The sequence below is a fragment of the Corythoichthys intestinalis genome, chromosome 1 (genome assembly GCF_030265065.1).
Source record: "Corythoichthys intestinalis isolate RoL2023-P3 chromosome 1, ASM3026506v1, whole genome shotgun sequence".
In the NCBI taxonomy this organism is placed as follows: Eukaryota; Metazoa; Chordata; class Actinopteri; order Syngnathiformes; family Syngnathidae; genus Corythoichthys; species Corythoichthys intestinalis.
This window is the reverse complement of record NC_080395.1, coordinates 64,408,841-64,433,706: the sequence shown is the minus strand read 5'-3', so window position 1 is coordinate 64,433,706 and position 24,866 is coordinate 64,408,841. Positions and strand designations below refer to the sequence as shown.

Below are 24,866 nucleotides of genomic sequence, written 5' to 3'. Positions count from 1 at the left end.
GCACCGGTATTGCTCTAAAATAAATCACAAACAAAAACATCTCCCTGCCATGGTTTATGCTGTAGAAGACACAAAGCTTGATGAACATTAACTAAGGAGGGAGCTTTGGCGAAAGGTCAATTGTTTAAACATGAAAAGGATTTTTTGTTGAACATTTATACTAAAATTTAACCGAATGTAACAAATAAAATGAACATTGAACAAAAATAAGAAGTAAAAGGGAATACTAAATACCAAATACATAACACTTCTCTTCTGAAACCAAATAATTCTTTTTTTTACACACTGAAGATAAAAAAAAAGCACTTATGCTGCTTTCTATATCAAAATTATTTGATCAAACACATAATACTTTTTTTCCTTGGTTACATCATTCATTCACCTCCATAGACTATGTAGCACACGTAGTCAATTGGAATGAATAACCTTTTTTCTAAGTCTATCTACAAAATGAGGCTTTAGCATGCATGCCCTGTTAAAATGTCAAAAATGCCAAACCAGCACTAAGGAATGTTTTTGGTTGTTGGCCCATTAATACTCCTGTATGATCTCTGGGAGATTCCCAGCAGGAAGTACCAATGCAAATGTGGTCCTCACCTAAATGTTATATAATTCCAAAGCTTCAACATTGTGTAAAGCTGTGTGCAGGAATGGAACATGTGTTCACAAACAAGCCTTGTGTTCATGAAAACCAAAACTGTGGACTGTAACTATTTGTAGTTATTTTCAGTTAAACGTTTATTTTCTTCAAATTTTCTTTGTGACTCTGAGTGCATTGCTAAATTATATGTTACATAATACTTAATATTAGGGTTGTTCCGATCATGTTTTTTTGCTCCCGATCCGATCCCAATCGTTTTAGTTTGAGTATCTGCAGATCCCGATATTTCCCGATCCGATTGCTTTTTTTTTGCTCCCGATTCAATTCCAATCATTCTGGATAATTTTTCCCGATCATATACATTTTGGCAATACATTAAGAAAAAATGAATAAAACTCGGACGAATATATACATTCAACATACAGTACATAAGTACTGTATTTGTTTATTATGACAATAAATCCTCAAGAGGGATCCACGGATAGAAAGACTTGTGACTTTGTATATTGTGACTAAATATTGCCATCTAGTGTATTTGTTGAGCTTTCAGTAAATGATACTCAAGGCCATGCCCAAATGCATGATGGGAAGTGGAACCATGACTATGCGTAGTGCTACCAATTGATATATCTTCTCTGCGTTGGGAAATAACATAAGGTGTTAAGAAAAAGATCATTTGTTACCTTGTTTCCCCACATTGCTTTCCATGATATTTCTAATCGTAGGGAGAGGGATTGTAAGGCTTTAGCCAATTAAAATAAGGCTCCAATGGCTGCCAAAATTCACTCTACTCATTTTACGCTGCCTTTTAGCTTTCTATATAGGCAAAACGGCGCCATTACAGATGGAGCGCGACAATGCGTGAGTGGGTCGTGCAGCGCATGCATTAATTGCGTTAAATATTTTAACGTGATACATTTTTCAAAAAATTAATTACCGCCGTTATTGGAATAAATTTGATAACCCTACCTTAAGCCTATACCAAAGACTATGGATAAGTGTAACATATTATGTCTGTAACGTTAAATACAATTCGAAAACAATTTAATAAAAAAAAAATATATATATATGTTAAAAAAAGGCATGGCCGATATTTTTTTGCCGATTCCGATACTTTGAAAATGACATGATGCCGATCGATCGGGACATCTCTACTTAATATATTAAGCTCAACTACAGTGATCCCTCAACTATCGCTGTGAACGGGGACCAGAACCGAATGCATAAAGTGCAAAACCGCGAAGTAGTGTGACCCTACCCCCATTTTTTAACACATTTTTTGTGTGTATATATAATATCAATAAGCGTATATAAATCCCTATTAATGATATCTTTTCATTAGAACACTAAAGAATAGTTTGAAACATTTTAATTAAATATTAATAATATAATAAAATAATGTATAAAGTTGGTAATACGTACATTTCATTCATTCTTTCACTCTCTCCAGTGTTACATGTGTGAGTATACATACATACGTAGATTCAAATAAAGAGTACATAAATGTTTTTAGAACGCCTTTATATAATAATTTTTAAAAAATCCACGATGTTGAGCCGCGAAGTAGCGAGGGATCTGGGTAGGGATTTTTTTTTTTTTTTTTTGAGTAGTGTGTGTGATCGTTTTCAGAATGATGTAAAATATCTTTCCTGGCATATGTTATTGTTCTTATCTTACAGTATATACAGAATGATGATGGAAGTAAAAAAAAAAAAAAAGTGCCACAAATTTTGATAGGCATATTTTATTGATTTCTTTTTGTTTGCTTGCTTTTTTAAATATAAGGAGGCTGTTGCTAAAACTATTTTTTTTTCAAAACATATTAAAAATGATAGTCATTGGCCTCTTCTTTATTTTAGAGCATACGCTTGAAGTGACCACCATTAAGCATCTCGCATTTGTTTCTTGAGGTGCAGCAAAAAATTGTTAGACACCCTTACAAATAGACCAAGTAATGGCTCTTATCCCCTCCATAATGGCTTCTTCCACTTCAGTGATACTTCTGAGTCTCTCTCTACACTTATAGGCCTGTCACGATAACAAATTTCAGTGGGGGAGATATTTTCTCATAAATTATTGCCGATGTGTGACAGTATGGTCTTTAAACAAACACTCGAACCAGTTTAACCACTATTGTAGTGACAATATATCATAATAAATCAAGTACACCCATTCAAACCCAACAACTGTTTATTCTTGAATAAAACATACAAACTATTAGAGGCGTACGAAATTTCCGATTGCTTAGATTATTCGCGATTCGGCCGTGGAAGACTCGAGAACGATTCACAAATGTCCAAATTCCGATTATTTAATTATACCAGGTAACGTGGAATTAAAACACAGCGTGGTCTTCAGGACGCAATGAGGAACATACAGAGGGTAAATATCATGTTCAACTCATGCCGCTAGACAAAAGGTTGAATGTGGCATTAAATCAGATTTGCTGATACCTTTAGATACCCTGTACATATTGTGACAGGCTTGGAGGTGTGAGAGCTTATTCAATCTTGGTGGAACCCAAACATTTTTTGAGACATTGAATAACTAAAGGTTTTTATCATTTGTAGTCATCAAAATCACACACATGCACACGCAAATAGGCTTTATTTTACTTTGTGTAATGAAGCCATGTAAAATTACTTACCTCACTGAAATGTCTGATAATAGTTATTGTAGGTTTGCAGATTCTGAGATACACCTGTATATGTGCCCTGCGAGAGGCTCGACACACTGGAGGCAATGAGCGATGGCCAAATACGAAAGTCAACGCAGTTGAGCTGATAACCAACAAACTGGGCGCGATGCGACTGCAGCGGCAAGTGACAGAGACACACACCCCCTCTGCCTGTGCATCATTGCTCGTCTCCGATTGGCTATGAATTTGGAGGACATTTTAATATTTCCGGTCTTTTCTGAGCGTCAACAACTTCCTATAATGCTGCTTTTTTATTTACATCACGGAAATCATGCCGAGAGGTATCATAAAGTATGTGCTGGTCGCACACTGCTAAAATGATATACTCTTCCATGTTGACAGTGTGTCCTGTGGGTGTTAATTTCCGGGTTGGCTTGGGTCCTCGTAGTTGATTTGTCGATCAATAAATCTGTTGCTGATTGGTTGTAGTGCCAGGTGAAAAAGAACCATTTCCTATTTTTTATATCGCATCACTGGTCTGCGTGTGAACGTGCACGAGCGAGAAATTTCACATGCGTTGCAAAATACAGCTTTATTTGCAATCCTAATGAGCATCACAACATGCAATTTTTCATCGGCAAAGCTTAAGATAGTAACCCATAATGATTTTTGTAGCATATTTTCTTTCTTATATATTCATTTATGGAAAAGTGCCCCCCACTCGACAAGTTGTTCCACTACTTCTGATTACTTACATTTTCCTCTAGTCTGCATTGACAACGAATTACTGTCCAGTCTTGTACTTCTGTTGCAGTCTTTTATGTTGCCCCTTGATTTTCCTTTTAAATAGGTACAGAACTGTTACAAAATAACATCATTTACACATAATTGTGTCTTAGCAAGTCTTTAACACCTGTCAATCATTTAAATAGGTTAGGTAGGTCTAATTTCAGTTGTTCGGGTTCCTCTACATGAATAAACAACACATGGGATTCATATTTAGCAAAAACAGGTTGTATAACCATTTAGCCAATTCATCATTTATCACAACTACATTTGAAGTGTCCCGTTGAATATATCTTAGCATGGACAGGCCAAGGACCTTAATGAGTAAAGCAGTCAGGAAGTGGGGATAAAACTCTCCTATGTGCTCTAATTCTGTGTGTGACTGCACAATTCTCAACTACCAGTACATGTGCTTACAGCCCTCCCTAACCAGGGAAAAGCAATCAGAATTAGGCTGTTGTCTATAAAGTAACTGGATCACTGAGTAGACAGGAGATGGATTGTCAGGACGCTGAGCGTTCTGGCACTGGACCTTCATGTAATGCTGCGGCCTGTACGCGTGTCTCGTTAGGAATGCAGAAGAAGGGCAATATGATCCTTGCAAAATTTCAGGGGCCCACACAAGTCATCAAGGGATTTTGCAATGAAATTAAAGATGACCAAATTAAGAGTGAACATTAAGCAGAGATGCCGGGTGGTTATATTATTCATTTTTATTTATCTATTTATCCATTAATTTTTAACTTTGTAGCAGCTATGTGGATCACTGGTCAAGAAGTATCATATTGCCTCGTCAGCAGTCTGTACCTTTTAACGTGAAAGTCATGCATATTGTTTATCAGTTCTTTCGATTCATTTTCTGGATCAATAGCATGCAACTGTACTCCTCTCTGTTCCGCTTTTGTGTGGAAACAAATCAAGTCTTGTGTGCATATTTGTCATGCTGCTACATGCTTATCTCAAGGATGGATTGAAAAGTAAAAATCCCTGAGGCTGAATAAGTCCCCCCCCCCCCCCACCCCCAATTTCCAAAACAAAAATGAATGCTAAATTATACACTCACAGGCGACTTGATTAGGTTCACCTTTCGAGTACCTTGTTGAACCGCTTTATTCATTCAGAGCTTAATTCTCCGTGGTATAGATTCAACAACGTGCTGGAAACATTCCTCAGGGAGTTCGGTCCATATGGAGATAATAGCTTCATGCAGTTGCTGCAGATTTGTCGGCTGCACATCCATGATGCGACTCATGTTTTACACCGCATCCCGAAAGTGTGGTATTGGATTAATATTTGGTAACTTTGAAGGTCATTTGAGTACAGTGAACTCCTTGTACTGCTCAATTAACCAGTCTGATATGATTCAAGCTTTTTGATGTGGTGCGTTGTCATGCTCAAAGTAGCCTTCAGAAGATGGGTACGCACCGTGGTGATAAAGGGATGGAGATAGTCAGCAACAATATCGGGGTAGGATGTGGTGCTACAATGATGCTCAGTTGGTACTAAAGGGTCCAAAGTGTGCCGGGAAAATACCCCCACTAGAGCAGGGCGGTAAACCGAAAATTTACCGTCACCGAAATTCTTAACGATGACCGACGTAATTTTGACCATGTCGGTAAATTCGGTAAATTAATAAAACAAGAAAATATAGTCTTTTCATCCCGCTTTGATTCTGTGTTGTTCGTCTATGTTCATTCCCCTTTAAGAAAGCAGTGAATGTGCTTATGTAGGGAGTCACGTGATCATCAGGAAGCCAATCAAACAAAAGCCCGGTAAGCTAACGCTAGCAGCTAACGCTACAAGCAAAACGTGATGGAGTGTGGCTTAAGGGAGGTTCACCAAACTTTCAACCGACATTTAGTAGACTCTTGGTGGCATCCAGACAGGCTTTCACCCGCTGTCCTCCTTTGTTCTCACGATTTCCGGAGATGGTGCTTTCAGTGCTTTCTACTGGTAGCCAGGCTAACGCTACAAATGAACGTTATGGAGTCGGATAGCGGCTCTAACCTTGTCGAAACGGCTGAACTTAATGAGTGGATTGGGCACGGACTGCATCTAGCAATTACTATGTGGCCTTATTTTGTATCTGTCTGTGTGTGATTCCTCTGATAGCTTTTGTGATGGTAAAGCATTCAGCATAAAGTACAATCCAACGGCAAAACTTATAATGACTGAGAAATGGCCCCAGCTATTTTTATTGTGCGTGCATTTATTAAAAAATGCACTGGGGGGAAAAAAACCCTTAAACCATAAAGTAAACACTTGTATTTAATAATTATGTCACAGCAGCCATTAACAATAAGTTGTCTTTTTGAAGTGTACTGTTCAAGCTGCAAGTCATTTGTGTTACAATTACATGTTTGCACAGGCATATTGATTTTGACAATGTACATTGTTCAAGTCATACACACTGTTATAAATGTTCATACTTGAATTCTTATTGCTCACAATACATTTTTATAAACTTAATGTTTAGACTGCATGTACAATTGTTAAATACAGTATATCAAATTGAATGCTGGTAAATAAATCAACAAGAAATAGTTAATCTGTATTTCATGCATTGATTCAGATTTTCAAATTATATAACAGTCCGCTTGGGCGAATTTATCGTCATTTATCGTTATCGAGATAAATCTGCTCAATTTATCGTGATACATGTTTAAGGCCATATCGCCCAGCCCTAACCCCCACACCATTGCAACCCCGCCAAAACCCTGAACTGTTGATACAAGGCAGAATGGATCCGTGCGTTCATGTTGTTCACGCCAAATTCTCACCCTAACACTCGAATGTCTCAGCACAAATCGAGACTCATCAGACCAGGCAACGTATATTATGAAATGAAGTGACACAATATGCATTAGGGCTGCAACTAATGATTATTTTTTTAATCGATTAATTGGATAATTGTCACTTTTTTCAATTACCCTCACAATTTAACTTGGGTTGGTTTAAGCATGTTGTAAGTAACAATGATGACAAAATGGATGGATTTTTCTTTCAAAAGTATTTTATTCCAGCTTCCTGACATAACTGTAGTTTTAAGTTGTTTTAAGTAGGCCTGAACGATATTGGAAAAAACTATTGGTGCGATTTTTTGGGGGTTTGCGGTATATTGCGATATTTTTTTTTAAAGAAATTTTTACTAGATGACTTGAATAGCTGTTTGGAAAGACTTTGGATGACTCATCATGACCACAGTGTACAGTATTCCAGCATTTTTCGCGGTTAATAGGGACCAGAACCCGCCGTGATAAGTGAAAAACCACGAAGTAGCCCCCCCGTTTTTGTGTGTGTGTGTGTGCTCAATGTATTTATTCAGATCTAGCAATGGAAAGAGATACATATAAAACATGTTTTTTCTCACTTTTCCCCCCAAAGTATGATTTTAAAAAATGTATGTATTATATATTTTAGGGCTGTCAAAATTATCGCGTTAATTAATGTTTTAAATTAATCACGTTAAAATATTTGACGCAATTAACTAGAGCTGTCCCGACTAGTCGACATAGTCGATGTCATCGATGACGTAAATCCGTCGACGAGCACAACATCCCGTCGACGGTTTATGAAGGGTTAAAAAAATATATGCATGGAAAGTTCAGAATGTCGGACGCTTGGTATGCAAGCGGGGAAAGCGGCACAAAGCCAAAAAAGCGCACCAGAGTCCAAAACATTGACTTATTTTTAAAGAAACAAAGGAGGGTACACTGTTGTGGCCTGTCTCTTCAATGCCAAGCTTGGCTGCACGTCGGCCGTGAATGATAACGACAGGAAATTGTAAGTCCGTCTAACTAACTAATGACATGTTTTATTGAAGTTGCTAAGCCTGTCGCGATATGCAATGAGTCCATTTATCGCATGGTAAATAAAAATGAGGGCGGTCATTTTCACGGCTGTGCTTTGTCGCTGCGTGCGCGTGCGTGCGTACATTTGTGCGTGCGTGCTGATGGCATATGAGACTCCAGTTTTTCATCAACACGCTGTAGTTAAAGTTCAGATATACAGTGGGGAGAACAAGTATTTGATAACCCATTGGCAGTGTATCAAATACTTGTTCTCCCCACTGTACAAAATAAGAAAACACATCTATATTAAACACTATATACGTTAGCATTGCTGCATTGAGGTGAATGGAGAAAAAAGACGACCTACTTTAGCCGGCTATAAAACAGGCAGCCGTCTCCAAAACTTGCAGTTAAAAGGTGACACTTCAAACGTGAAAAATCGCTGGTGAACAGCATTTGCAAAAGGAAAAAAAAAATCCATTACTGACAACACATGCAATGACAGAAAGTGCTTTTTTTTGCGGATTTTAAAGCTTAAATTAGCGGTTTAGCGAACGTACTTCCGGTGAACATTTCAAAATAAAAGCATGTAATGTTCGTCATATAAATAACTATTTCTGGAGTTAATCCCACATACTTCAGATTCTACACTAAGAATACCTTTAAAATGACACCCTTTATGAAAATTCTGATTGGCAATGAATAATTATTATAATACTGTTATATATAGTACTACAGTATACTATAATATTAATGTTAGGTATTTTTTTAAGAATTGTTTTGAATCATTTTGGAAAGGTGAAGTCAGTGTTCTGAATCTGTTTGCATTCCATTCTTTTGCATAAGTTAATTCTATCAGCATTTGAACTCATTGTTTATTTGTGATTTATTACTGTTATTTATCTGTTTATTTGTACTTTAATCAAGAATTTAAGTGTTGCAAAATGTTTTTGAGAATTGACAAGCGTAAAAAAAAAATTCCTTGCTAAATTAGTAAAAAAAAAAAAAAAAAAAATTTTTTTTTTTTAAATTATAAGATTAGTCGACTAATCGTAAAAATAGTCGGCTGACTAATCAGGAGAAAATTAGTCGTTTGGGACAGCCCTACAATTAACGCATGCACCGAATGACCCGCTCGCATATTGCCTCAAGCAGATTACAGTAAGGCCGTTTATGGACATTAAGAGTGAAGAGAATGCCACTGGCCGCTTGGGGGTAGCGCCGTTCCATACTCATGTTATTTCTTCTAAACGTGGGGGAATTAGTAGTTGTGAGACGTTTATGCTGTATTCACAATGCAATGCCAATTGCTATCTGTGCTCCACACATATTTCGGTGAGTTTTCTTTCTGTTAGTGGCAATTACAGTATGTGTCTCTTGTTGTATTTTGGGTAAGATAAGTACAGATATATGTTATACAGTAAAGGCGAGTGGACACAGGCGTTCTTTGGACCGCGCCGTTTTTTGGCATAAGCTTCGGCAACTCCTTCACAACAAATATAAGTATCGTTTAGTGAAAGCACAACAAAAATAATAGTCCTCTCTCTCCCAAAAAAAATACTTTTCACAAAGAAAAGCACTTCAGTCTATAGTAATGAGGCCCTATTCTGACACACAGTTAAACAACAATGCAAAATGAACTGGCATTCCATATCAAAATAGCTATGCAAAATACACGTAAAACTTAAGACTTTGGTCACTCTATTTTTATTATTGTTATTTTTGTTCTTCTTATTATTATATTAACTCTACTTTTGATTGAAAATTTTACAAATTTTATTAAAACGAAAACATGAAGAGGGGTTTTAATATAAAATTACTATAACTTGTAACTATAACATTTATCGTTTAAGAACTACAAGTCTTTCTATCCGTGGATCACTTTAACAGAAAGAATGTTAATAATTAATGTTGCACCGATAACATTTTTTGGCCCTGATACCGATACCGATACCTGGCTGTGCAGTATCGGCTGATACCGATACCACCCCGCTTATATACTGGACTGTCTCAGGAAATTAGAATACACAATATTCTAATTTTTTGAGACAGTCCTGTGTATATATACAGGACTGTCTCAGGAAATTAGAATACACAATATTCTAATTTCCTGACTGTCCTGTATATATACACAGGACTGTCTCAAAAAATTAGAATATTGTGTATTCTAATTTTCTGAGACAGTCCAGTATATATATATATATATTTTTTTTTTTTTCCCCCCCAAAGAGCTACATAATTGGATGTGAAATCATTGCTATCAAGGCTTTGTCAGGCTGTTGCTTACCATTGCAAAATTGGAAAAAAGACTAGTACAAAGTATAATACTAGCCCAACAGTAAGAAAGTAAAAATAAGTTCATAATAATAAACTCTGAATGAACTGAGTAAACTTTTTTAAACCTCTCAAATGCCAAACAGTGCAACTTTCATGAAATTATTGTCACATTCTGCTGCTGGTTAGATTGTGTTTTGTTGCTGGGCTGTTAGTGGGGGCGTTCCTGACGTCGCACCTGAATCCAATGCAGGCTCATCAACGCAGCATTTAAGCACGTGTGAGCTCAGAGAAGGCTGCCGAGATATTTGCTTTGCTGATCGCCATTTGACATCTCGCACTATAGTCTCGCTACATTTGCTTGTTACGTACGCCCCTGCATTGGGTTTTTTCTGTTAGTGTGCTGCACTCGTTTGTAACCTCTACCCTGTGCAGGTATTTGAGTGTTTTTATTTTGGCTTTTTGGCTCGCTGCCTATCGTCTTAGTGAAACTTCGAGTTTGTAGTATTGAGCTCCGTCGACCTGCTGTCACGGACCCCTTTTGTTATTTCTGCTATCCCGCGATCGCGTGTTATTTTTTTGTTTGCAATCATTAAACCCTTGTACGTATCCCCCGCTTGTTGTCCGCTTCGAGGTCCAACCTTGTTTCCGCATTTGCGGACGCTAACAATTATAAGTAATTGACCACAGCATCCCGTGTCTCTATTAGCCTCCTTTTTTCGGGAGGGGGGGGGAGTCCCTTATTTCTATTTCTGAAAGGTGGCAACCCTACTTTGGAAACAGTTCCCAAATTACTGCAGCATTTCTTTAAGTAAAAGACAAAGTAAAGTTGACGTAGTGAACTGACCAGAGATTGTTGCACCGGTCCGGTCCAGCGCCCTTCCTCTGGATAGCAGTCCTGCTCTTGCAGGCTCAAACTCGTTGTGTTCGTTCACGTTTCGTCTTCAAATGTTTTATCAGGTTCGAGGTATTGAAACTGGCCGATTTAACTCCACATCTCGAAACTTTCAGGCTGCAAATCTTGCATGCAGCCATTGATTTTAATTGACGGGATTTCTGTTTTGAAATATTTCCCGGCCGCCGCCATGTCGGCCCCGCCAAGCGGCCTTGTCATTGGTCAGGAGTGGCTATTGGCCCGTTCTCATTGGTCTGGAGCCGGCCAATAGCGATACCTGCTTGGTGTTCACGTGTCGTCACACAACACAGAGACAGAGTGTAGTGAGCGCCAGGAGAAAAAAAAAAAGGCTGCGGTCAAATGTTATAATAATGGACCGGTAAATGGTATCGTCTTTGTTGGTACTCGCCGATACCGATACCACCATTTCGGGCCGGATCGGCGCCCCCTGCCGATACTAGTGTCGGTATCGGTGCATCTTTATTAATAATGCCATTTGTGGATGTATTGTTACAATAAACAAATACAGTACTTATGTACAGTATGTTGTATGTATATATCCATGGTGTGTCTTATCTTTCCATTCCAACAATAATTTACAGAAAAATATGGCAAATTTTAGAGATGGTTTGAATTGCGATTAATTGCGATTAATTACGATTAATTTTTAAGCTGTAATTAACACGATTAAAAATTTTAATCGTTTGACAGCCCTAATACACACACACACACACACACACACACACACACATATATATATATATATATATATATATATATATATATATATATATATAGTTAATTACAGCTTAAAAATTAATTAATCGTAATTAATCGCAATTCAAACCATTTATAAAATATGCCATATTTTTCTGTAAATTATATATATATTCTGTAAAATAAATTGTTGGAATGGAAAGATAAGACACAAGATGGATATATACATTCAACATACGGTACATAAGGACTGTAGTGGGCATTTCACTCTACTGTCATTTAAATCTGTCTATGCTGTCCTCACACCGAAGCTTTTTCCAAAGCTAGACAGCTAGTGAACGACGCCTTAATAATTAGACTTCTTCCTTTTTCATCTGATTTATTAATAAAATGGCCTCAAACCATTGTCCTCTTTAGACCGTCGTAAAACTACAAAATAAAAGTACACAAGCATTGCATTAGCAACAACGTTAGCTTAGCACGCTATACAGGTTCACTAAACATAAACAAAAAGCGTCTCATACAAAAAATATAACATTTTGCTTACTAACATAATATGTACATTCTTTACAACAGCCATACTTACGGACAAATCTTGTCCAAGGATCATATAAGCACAACATTATCAGCCCGAGACGTCGTGCAGCGATAATGAAGAAAAGAAGAAAATAATAAACCATGTCGCAAAGCGACCACAAGAGTTCGCTGTTGGACAGCGCAAAAAGCCTTGCTGTAAAACTTACCAAAAGGCAGAATGCTTTCTGAGCGGGACATGTCCGTTAATTGCGTCAAATATTTTAACGTGATTAATTAAAAAAATTAATTACCGCGTGTTAACGCGATAATTTTGACAGCCCTAATATATGTATATGCATACGTGTACATGTGTATATGTATATGTATGTATATGTGTATATGTATATATGTATATGTGTATGTGTATATGTATATATACGTATATGTATGTATATGTATATATGTATATATACATATATATATATGTGTATATATGTATATATTTTAATAAATGCTTTTTAAGCACTTCAAATGTAATAATTATGATCAGTTTTAAACATAACTGTCCCACTGAATCATTTTTAAACAAGAATAAAGTACTGTAGTAGAAAAATGCTTGGCTTTATTAAATGCTTCTGTTTACCCAACATGGCTGTGACTCTTGGAGTGACATGTAGAAATTACAAACTCCCCATAATCACTTCTGGCGTTTATTTTATATGTCTCTAACGTTTCCACATTCTCCCCCACAGACACACACATTCATTCCAGCCCGCGCTTCTTTGCAGAAACTGTTTAACAAGTTAAACGATGATTGACAGATTGGTGCCCGGCTTCTTTGACCAGATCAAAGCCATCGTTAACTTTAATAAGCAAGTGCCGCAGTGACAGAGCTGGGAAAGGGTGTGAGAGAGGCTGTGCGAGCGAATAAAGCAGATCAAAGGTCTGTGGATTGGAAAAAAAAAAAAAACAACAACTATCGCACGTCCTTGCGATGGGACTATCGCGTATGCGCACATCGCGATGGCGATGTTTAAACGATATATCGTTCAGGCTTAGTTTTAATTATATAACATTGTTAGTTTTTAATAAAGTTTCTGTGTATAAAACACAAAAAGACTTTTTCATTACACAAATCAGACAAAAGTCTTCTTTGTTAAAAAAAAAAAAAAAAAAAGTTCTGCTGATTGACATTTCAGTTTTTCCCCTAGGGTTTTTTGAAGCTGTGGGGGTGTTGGTGGGCTGTGTTAGAGTCGGACAACCTCATCATGTGCCGTGGCGAATTTGTTTAATATCTTGACGAATAAGATTTTTTTCACAACATTTATTTTCTTCTAAGAACCTTAACCTTTGCATCCTGCCTGCGAACATTTGATTTTACTGGACTAAAAACAAATAGATAAAAAGAGAAATCAGCAATAAATGGTCAATTTTTAGTGAGGTGTGCTGCAAGATGGTCCCCCTGATTCTCAAGTCTGTCTTCACCTACACAGGAATAAGAAAAAATGAGATATAGGAAATGAAAACACTCAAGCATCTCTAACTTACATTGTACAGTTGACTAAATGTCTTACTCTGTTCATTGCAGACAAATCTCTCTCACAGTTCACTGTTGAGATGGGCACTGTCAACGCAATGGCCGACAGTTGCCGTCAGCAGCAGTCCCCATTCATCAGTCTGTGATGCCATTTTTGACATCATGACATCTGACCTGGTCCATATTCTGAAACACATTCAATGTTTTACCCATTTGGATTTAAATATGTCTAATTTACATTAGTCAATCAGACTTCAATTCACACTGAAGTCTTTGTTGGAGTTACTTTTCTGATTGTTAGTGCAAATTCATATAATGATTTTTTTTCAATGAGATGAAAAATACTTCTTTCAATGTAAATACGCCATCTGTCTTGTATTTTTTGTAGGGCTGTCCCAAACGACTAATTTTCTCCCGATTAGTCAGCCGACTATTTTTATGATTAGTCGACTAATCTAATAATTATTTTTTAATTTTTTTATTTTTTTAACTAATTTAGCAATGAAATTTTTGTTGACGCTTATCAATTAAAAAAAAACCATATTGGAACACTCAAATCATTTATTAAAGTACAAATAAACACGTAAATAACAATAATAAATCATAAATAAACAATGAGTTCAAATGCTGATAGAATTAACTAGTGTAGCATCCCGATTGAAAAGATGGTCTCTTAAACTGATGGTTTACAACTTTTATTCCATCCTTGATGTAAACACACCGTAAGAGCTACGGCGCACACAAATAAAGCAACACAATTAGAAATTAACAAAAACTTTTCACATTTTTCCTTTTAAACCTTATTTATATATCAATGAATTGCCTATATGAATTGCCTTTACCTTATTACCTTATCATTGACAATCTCTCCCTTGAGTGCAATCACTGTATATACTGTATATATTTATGACCTTTTAACCTTATATAATTTTCTATACCATAAAATAAACCATAACATGAAATAAACCTTTCAATTAGCATTAAGAACAATACTAATAGCACTTATAGGCCCATTGTCAATGAAACATTATTATTTAGTAAGGCGACAGCACCCTCTGGTGTACAAAAAAAAAAAAAAAAAAAAAAAAAAAAAAACCTTACAAACTGCGTGAAGGCGCTTGAGGTGTTTATTCACGGCCGACGTGCAGCTAAGCTTGGCACTGAAGAGACAGGACAGAAGAGTGTACTCTCCTTTGTTTCTTTGAAATAAGTCAATGTTTTGGACACTCTGGTGCGCTTTTTTTGGCTTTGTGCCGCTTTCCCTGCTTGCAAACAGAGCATCCGACATTCTAACTTTCCACGCATATATTTTTTTAACCCTTCATTTACCGTCGACGGCATGTTGTGCTCGTCGACGGATTTACGTCATCGATGACGTCGACTACGTCGACTAGTCGGGACAGCTCTAATTTTTTGTATAAGGAATATGCCAGGTTATAGACAATAATAATAACAATGTCTATAGTTTATAGACAATTAACTTTTTTTAACACCAGCATTTAAGGTAAAATAATACAATTATGAATTTATGATGAATAAATATAATAGGTGCAGGATTCTTAACACTCACCTTGATTTGTGTGGTACAGCCATGACTTGAACTTTGCCATTTCTGTCCATGTTGGGTTGCAGCTAGATTCTCTGTTTACTATTTTGCTTAGTTGAGAGTTCTCCTACGCTGAACTGTGCGCTTTCTTGATCTGCGTCTCCAGCTGTGATGTTGCCTCATTTGAAAACTTTGTATAAACATCAGATTACACCTCTTGCCATAACCATTTGGTTATTTCTACTCCTCAGAACATGAGAGCTAATACCTTCGGTACCGGGGAGCGTGTGCCTCACGTTCTGAAATATTTAATTAGCTTCAGAAAAAAATATTTAAAAAAAAAACATAATAATAATAATAATAATTAGATTCAGACGCTAATTCAATATTTAGAAACGTGACGGTCTAGATCACCACAACAATAATGGTCATTTTGTTAGCGGCTCGTATTCAGGAACTTTAGTGTTTCCAAAATACTGTACTTCGAAATCCTCATCTGAAATTACAACGAGTGACGTTAGCGTCGGGCAAATGCTATGCTAGGAGGCGACGATTCGGGTCAAAGACACGCCATAAAGAACTTACGTCAATGTCAATATTAAGGTAGTTTTTACAGTATAAGCCAGAGGTAAATTCATTAACTTCAAATGCCCTTCAGTGGATTTTTCTCCCCATTTGGATCTCCGTGCCTACGCACTCCAGGTGCAAACCTTCAATAGCAGAACTGATGCGCTTTTCAAAATAAAGCCTGTAAAGGAACAATTAGTATTTGTCGTGCTATTTCAAACGACTTATGGCAAGTAGTGTGTAAAAATGAGCTTCTTATATTCATTTAGACATCATGTTGAATAATAAGAATTAATAATTAGAATGAATTTCACACACACACACACACACACACACACACACACACAAAATCTCATCTGCGAGGTGTGGCGGCTTTTATTCTGGTGTGGCGCAGCGCCACGATTATTAATATGTAGGGGAAAGCCTGCATTTTTTTTTCTTGTAGGCAAATCGCTGACATAAATTGTCGGTGACTCATTATTTTATTTAAACAAACTAAACAACAAAATGAAATGAGGTGGCAGACTGTAATGAATCTGTTTTCTTTATCAAACGGTTGTTCATAAATACAATCCAAATCCAATTTCAAAGCATACGCTTGTATGATATTTTACAGTTTGAATGGGAGTTTGCGTTGAAAAGAGACTAAACTGTTATAAATCTGTTTAAGTGTGTGGTTTCTTTATAAAAGAATTGAGACTGCTTCTCCAAAACACAATACAAACGGACACCTAAGAAATTGATTAGCATAATCACTAACTAGCTTAGCGCTCCCTGCTAAGTAGTAATGTCTCATCAACAAAGAATACATACAATACAATTGGCTTCATTTATTCACCTCTGAATGAGGCACATTGGATCTAGCAACGCAAAAGACAATCTAACTCTCGACACTTCGTAAAATTATTGATTCAGCAACCCATCCTTAGTGTAGCAGTGAACTCTCTCTTGCTCTAATCACTGCCACACACGCGCGCGGCCTCACATTGCACGCAAAAAAGGACCCAAGCAGGACTGCTTATAGCTGCCGGTGAAAATCGATAATCCAATTTGTTGGCAACTAATTTATTAATCAAATTTAATTTATTTAAATTATTACTTATTGCAGCCTTTATATGCATATTGCGATGCGATGTTTAGTTTCCATTTTTCCATTATTTATTTAACATTTTATTGATTTCTTTCTTGCACTCATGGACCGCATTAAATAATTTTATCTGTCATTGGCTCATCAAACTTGGTGGGCGGGGCGTGACCTAGCCAGGGTTTGAGTTGATCGAGTAAAGCTACGTGGGTCTGGAGTCAAGCTATTGCTCCTGCTTTCTCAACATGGCAGTGATTGCTGATGTTCCACATGAGCTTTCTCGGGATTTAATAACTGACATGTCAGACTGAGCAGAACACGTTGACGCAGGAAATTCGGACCTTAAGCACGCGGCTTACAAAACAGCGGTTTATCGCGAGAGAGAGCTCATGCAGAACCTCATATATACATATATATATGTGTGTATATATATGTGTGTGTGTATATCTATGTGTATATATATATATATATATATATATATATATATATATATATATATATATATATATATATATATATATATATAATATATATATAATATATATATAATATATATATATAGAGAGAGAGATACAGTATAAATAAATGAATATTGAAATTGGATGACACATTTATTAATTCATGTTTGTATTTATTTTTTTAATTTTTGGACTTCTGGTCCTCCATACACTTTGTCTAAAGTGAATTGTTGCCATGTTCGACCATGCCATGCACTCGAATCTTACATTGTTGTATTAATTTATGGTCACTACTGCACATGCGCTTACATGGAGTGCACCCGCAATTAGTTGCCATCAAAAGTCAATAATTCATTGGCAACAAATGTAATAATTTATTATCGATTTAATTAAAGATACACGATAATATCGGCTACCGATAATTATCGGCCGATAATGGCAATTATGACGTCACACAGATAATACAGATAATAAAAATATCAACCGATAATGCAATCCGATAATTATATACTTGATTTAGCCTCCAAATGTGCGCAACCAAGCAGTTTTCTCCACTTCTTCACTGCCGCCTGCTCAACCCCTCCCCTCTCTGAAGCCCCTGTGGGAGGAGGGGTTTAGGAGTACGGCGTCATAGAGGAGGCGGTGTTACACATCAGTGTTGACACTGTTGAGGCGCTCTCACTAGCGTGCGTTGCTTTTCCCGTGTGTGAAATGAAATAAACGATGCACTCGCCATCTACAAAACAGTTCCTCAAGGCCTAAAGAAAGCATCCTCATTGAACACCACTAGCACTAACCCAGCAGCCATTTAAAACTGCATCACAATGATTTTTGGAACGAATATGAGGCTGCTGCTAGCATGAATGCTAAAGCTATTGTTAACAAAATAAACTATAAAGGAAGCTACGGGGTTTGGACGATACAGAGACGCTGCGGTCCTCCCGGTGTCCGGGGGGTTTGGGAATGCAGCCCAAAGCGAGTGGTAAACTCCCATCTATGGCTAAACACCTCACGAGATCGATAGTTGACAAGTAGCTGTCTTCCGACGGAGCCCGCCGGTCCAGCAGGCCGCCGCCGCCGCCGCCGCCTCGCCCTTGGCGGGTAGAGGATGAGAGCAGAGCCATGCACCGAATGCGCCGCAGCGAGCCGGCCGGGGCGGGCGGATATCCGGTACGAATTTAGCTGCCGCCGCCACTCCGGTTCATGACAGAGGCCTGGCGCAGGTGCTAATTTGGCAGCCGGGCGGACTGAAGGGCACAGGCGGGAGGAAATTCCCGAAATGACCCGATACCCAAATCCCTGGATGAAAAAATAATGCAGTTTATATGACCACGATTCTTCGTGAAAGACATGCCGATCACATCAGTTTTACCACGGACATTTACACAGGTGATGTCAACAAACCATGTTTATCATGACGGCACAGTGGTTAGTTGATAATTGTAACATGCACCAAACGACACAAAGAAGTCATCCAGTCAGTAATGCATTCAGTACGCTTTAAATTTATGACGTCTTAATCAGATCATTCCTCTTAAATCTAGTCAAATAATTTCCCCCATCTTGTTTGAGTGTTGAAGACGAGTTGAATGCGCCAGATTATTCCACTTACTTGAACTAAATATTGCAATTTGTTCTTATTAAGCCCAAACATCTAAAAAAATAAGGTCATTTTCACCTAAATCAAGAAAAAATTGCTTTCAAATAATGTTTTGAACCATACATATTCTTGAATAAAGAACATTTCTGACAAGTTTTTTTTTTTTTTTTTTTTTAGGATTATGTATAATAATTTATTGCTTAAAATAAGGCTGTTAATCTTATTTTCAGATGGCCATTTTTCTTCAAGAAATCTGAGTGAAATATACTTGAAGTGCTGGCAGTTAATTTATTTCCAATAGATTTACACTGAAAACAAGGGACTTTAACTAGTCTTAAGGAGCTGTGTTTTTGCTGTGTAGTAATGTTATACTTTAGGAATGGCATACTTTTAAAGCCATTTTTGTGCAACTTATGTATTTACTCTGTAAGTAATTGTTGCCAAAAGTTTACCATTACACAATGTCAGACAATCTGTCTTTATTTAGATGTTGGAATTTACTACTACTACTACTTGTTCACATTTGATGTTGAAAAAAAAAGAGCAATATTATTTTTGCACAGCAATATTTTCTCTTGTGTATACTTTAAAATTTTACATAAATCTTTAATAAAATTATCGGCTTGACATTATCGGTTATCGGTTGGAACGAGGAGGAAATTATCGGTTATCGGTATCGGCTGAAAAATGCATTATCGTGCATCACTAGATTTAATCGATTAGTTGTTGCAGCTTTTGTTCAGTCGCTCAGTGTGTGGAAGCCCTTGTAGTGGGCCTTTGAGCAAATATCCATTCATTCATCCTACATGCTCTTTATCCTCACAAGGGTGCGGGGGTGTTGGAGCCTGTCCCAGCTGACTGTGGGAAGGTGGCGGGGTACACCCTGAACTGGTTGCCAGCCAATTGTATGACACAAGGACACAAACAGCCAATCACACTCACTTTCACGTCTATAGACATTCTATGGACAGAGTAGTGATGTCCGAATCAGATACTCAGTATTGGTATCTGTGGGGTGGGGTAGCGTGGCTCAGTGGTAGAGTAATTGTCCCCCAACCCAGAGGTTGTGGGTTCGATTCTCCGCCCTGATGAACACGTCTAAGTGTCCTTGAGCAAGACACTGAACCTCACGTTGCTCCTGGTGCTGCGTCACCAGTAGGTGGATGCTGAGATAGTGTAAAGCGCTTTGAGCGCCTTGAAAGGTGGAAAAGCGCTATATAAGTGTAACACCATTTACCAACACCATCTGTGCCTGTCAGGCTATTTTTGGAGTATTAAACAATGTCGAATTTGGTGACAAGATCCTGTCTAAAAGTAGCGTATCATCAGTACCATCGTGCTTTTCAGCTGCTGTAAATCAAGCCACTAGGCAAATATGTCCGCTGAATGAGACTACTACTCTTTAGAAACTAATGATAGTAACAGAGCATTGTGCAATAATCTCGAGGAGGTACCAGCAGAGCTCTTTTTAATACAAAAAACCCCCATGATTTTTTGCATTTCTTTTACTGGTCTAAAAATAGAGGTATCGGCAAAACATATCTTGAAGAAAAAAAAATCATATCGAAAGCAAAGAAAACCACCATATCACCAAGTTCAGAGTGTTCAATTCCCAAGTTCAAAGTGTTCAATTAATCCTGCATGCATGTTTTTGGTATGTGGGAGGAAATCTGAGTGAACGCGACGCAAACATGCAGGCATGGGGGAACATGCAAACTTCACATAGGAAGGCCGGAGCCCGGGATTGAACCCTTGAAACTATGAGATGATGTGCTAACCAGTCATATATTGTTTTATAGACTTCCAAAAATCTGATAAAATGTTTAGCTTATAATGTTTCCATTCCTTTTCCACAGAGATCTGAGCATGAATAACATCACTGAGCTTCCAGCAAATGTTTTCAAGAACTTCCCTTATCTGGAGGAACTGTGAGTAGATGCCTTCTATTCTTTCATTAGTGGTATATAGACACATTTCAATGTTGACATGTGGGTTGGGAAAGGAAGACAAACTGAGTGTTGCACCCTGACAGAATTATTGACTAGGTGCATTAATATGACGACCGCTGAGTAGTATGGGTGCACCTCCTTCCGGTCTAAAATGGCTGTAATTTTACAGTGGTAGAAATTTTTGAAGAATGAGTCTTTATGAGGATCTAATTATTGGTTGCTATGTATCATTTCATCATGATACAACAAAGAAGTCGCCGGCGGTGACGAGAATGAGAAATAGTGGGTGGAGGTTCCAAAATGTATTTTCTTCCAAAAGTGCCTGTAATCAATTTAGTATTGAGCCATAAAGCCCAAAGTGGAGCCCTTTGAGACTAGTTGAATGGCGCTAACCCGCCAGGCTGCCCGACATGACCCGTTTGGGGCATTTGCATGTTCCTGGCTTACCTTCATGAATGCATGGCCTTTCTGTGCCTTGTGTTCTCTCTGGGTGATCGCAAACGCTTCAAGTGTTCTGTATGAGTATGAATTATATATAATCATAATGAGTATGTATATGTATGAATTGGCTAACCCACTTTATTGTGGCAACAATAATAAAGAAAAACAATAACAAAATAACAGTGGGCTTCCGCGACATGCGACTGCTATCTCGCCCATTCTCCTTCTCGCTTCCCTCTACGTCACAGCTCCCCATCCGATCGTCTCTCAAGGGGGCCTCGCGGACATTACAATACATAATGAATAGGTTTCCGCTGAACCGTTCTCACTAGGCTGCCGCTAGTTTCAAACGGTCTTATTTAAAAAAAAAAAAAAAAAAAAAAAAAAAGTCTCTTATCCACGGCGTGGCGGCTTTTATTTTGGTGTGGCGGTGCGCCACAATATTTAACTCATTTGCTCCCAAAAACATATAAATACCTTCTATTTTTAATTGTTTCAGTGTCCCAAAGACGTATTTATACGTCTTTTATGTTTTGTTTTTTTTTTCCCCAAAAAAGACATCTCTGGGTCGTAATTCGATTTAGCTCCAAAGCACAAAGCTGAAAATCCATTTTAAAGCAATAAAACTGGCCACTGGAGGGCAGTAGCGCATTTGGTAAGACCCGCAACCCGATTCAACGGCAAGGAACGGCCAAGCCGCAAGGCCGGGTGCTGGCGGAAGACAACCGAATGGATGCCAGGCGGCGGACGACCGAGCAGAACAACCAGTAGGACGCCCCAGATGCCAGGCGCTGGATGATCGAGCAGAACGACCGGGACCACTAGTGCAGCGGACCATGACTTTGTGTCCGTGCTGCTCGCGAGCAGATCCCGCAGAGACTCGAAAAAATTCATCTTTGTGAAACAGACGGCGATGAGGGCAAAGTTTAACCGGCTGTCGAGGCCTGAACAGAGTCATCTTTCATTTAGTCATGTGTAAATAAATTGTTACTTTGCTATCAAAAGCTCTATTTGTCTTGATGTTTATCTTATTTTGTAAAAGGAAAACATTATTCAGATGTTTGGGATTTAACTAAAGCAAAAAATAGCTGTGTTTTAGTCAAAGTTATGTTTGAAATGTATGCTTTCACAAAAAGCCCAATTTCTCCCGTTTTTTCATCAGAAATTGGAAAATTGCTCAAACTAAGCTATTTTCTAATGCTGATTTCTAAAGAATGGAAAAAGATATGAACTAACTTTTTTTTCTGCTGAAAGAAGAGCGTCTAATCTTTCTTTTGGTGGGTTCCATGTGTATATAGCAATAGAACAGAATTTTCTGTAAATCCAGTAAAACGGCTGGGAGCGAAGGGCCTTGCTCTGGTGAAAATGGGTGGGAGTGAATGAGTTAATATGTGGGGAAACCCTGAGTATAAAACAATACATGGTGGCAAAGCCTGTCGTGATATGCAATAAGTCAATTAAATGCACGGTAAATAAAAATGATGTCGGTAATTTTCCTGGCTACGATTTTTTGCTACTTGTGTGCGTGTTTGCTTTTGCTGTGGACTTGCGTAGTCGTGTTGACTGCATATGAGACTCCAATTCCTTCCAAATTTGTTTATTGTTCATCACACAGTATAATTAAAATTCGGACATACAAAATAAGGAAACATCTATATTAAACATAATAAAATATTAACATTGCTAAATTGAGGCTAATGGAAAAAAAGACAATGTACTAACCTACTGTATTTATCCTGCTATAAAACATTGCTAGTTTTCTCCAAAACACAAACTTGCGGTTAAAAGGTGACACTTCAAACATTACACCTCGCTGTTTTACAGCATTTGCAAGCAATGTGAGAAAAAAAGAAAAAATCTATTACTGACACTAAATTTATGACAAGTGCACTTTTTTTTTTACTGAATGTAGAGTACATTAGTATTTGAATTGTTTAAAAAAAAAATACAGAATCGCATATCGGCAATAATTTATAAGGCAATATATTGTCTACTAAAATTTGTTATCGCGACGGACTTTAGGTGGCTATCAAATTTTAGGTCCGAGTCAATAATTACGCCAAGGTTTCTGACTTGATTTGTAGCTGTAAGTGACATTGTGCTAAGGTGCCTGCTTATCTTTGACCTTTCCTTTTTTTGGACCAAAAATTATCCCTTCTGTCTTCTCCACATTTAATTGGAGAAAATTCTGGCACATCGATTATTGATTTGATGAATGCATTTACTCAGGGAGACTAATGGACTATAATCATGTGGGGACACAGAAATGTAGAGTTGTGTGTCATCTGCATAGGTTTGATAGAAGAGGTCATACTGTTCCATAATCTGAGCTAGGGGAAGCATATAGATGTTAAATAAGAGTGGTCACACGTGAATTTGGTTCGTTCTGACTGATGGTTTCTGATTGACACAAAGAAATCCCTATCATGTAAATAAGATGTGAACCACTGTAGAACAGTGTCAATGAGACCTACCCACTGTTCCAATCTGCTGAGTAGTATGTTGTGATCAACCGTGTCGAATGCGGTGCTGAGATCCAATAGTAGCAGAACAGATGATAGCGTTTCTCTCTGCTCTTACCAAGGGGACCCAATGTGGGGAGGTGATGCCTAGTAACTGAAGGAAAGGAAGAGGGAAGTTCAAATAAAAGTGTGAAGTAGCACATAATCATGCGTATGCCCATTCTAACGTGTGTGTTAGTTATGCGGAGAATGAGACTAATGCATGGTAGCCGAAGGGCAAGCCAGACGCCGCCCCCGCCATTACAGTGTGGAGCAAGTTCGACAACAACACACACACACCCCACACACACACACACACCTGCGGCCATAACCAATAGACCACATTTCTTAGTTTGATATCACAGCAGAATTGGGCTCGAAATTGGATATAGAGCAAGTCTGCACAAGGAATGTACTACATTGTAGCTCAGCTGTTCATCCACGTGCCGACGTACCTTGGTGCTGACATTCGACAAGCTTCGGTAACTTGTATGCATACTGCACTTGCTTTACCTGAACCACACCTACGCTTCCAAAAAGGTTATAGTATTTTAATATCATCCAACTGAAATGTCAAAATTTGGGGAGACAAAACTTGCCATTTAGCAAAATTAAAAAAAAACACTTTTTGCCTGAGAGCTCTGATGGACCTCATTACAAGTGTTGATTATGCTAAGCATTACATACCATTTGACACCACCTGACATCACAACAACAGCTGGACAAAATTGTGCGCATGTTCACTTGCTAGTTGAATATGCTAATTTCATTATACTTTGTCATGTCTAGGAAAATATCCTATTCTTATTTTTTCCTCTCCTCTGGGACATGAACGGTACATGGTCGTTTAACACACTGTCTTGATTTTCGCGCTCACACCCAGCAGCTCTTGTTGCAGAGGTTTTGGTCTGGTCAGAATCATATAACAGAGTGATAAATCTGTTGCTAATCCCTCAGGCTTGATG

At 37.8% G+C, this 24,866-nt stretch overlaps 1 protein-coding gene across 2 annotated transcripts in view; it reads left to right on the top strand.

Moving 5' to 3' along the window:
- Positions 1-24,866, top strand: part of lgr4 (leucine-rich repeat containing G protein-coupled receptor 4) — a 74,016-nt gene that overhangs the window by 7,613 nt on the left and 41,537 nt on the right. For both annotated transcript variants that reach the window (XM_057835610.1, XM_057835601.1), the window contains exon 2: positions 20,867-20,938. In XM_057835610.1, coding sequence (XP_057691593.1) covers positions 20,867-20,938 — 72 coding nt within the window. The remainder of the gene's footprint in view (positions 1-20,866; positions 20,939-24,866) is intronic.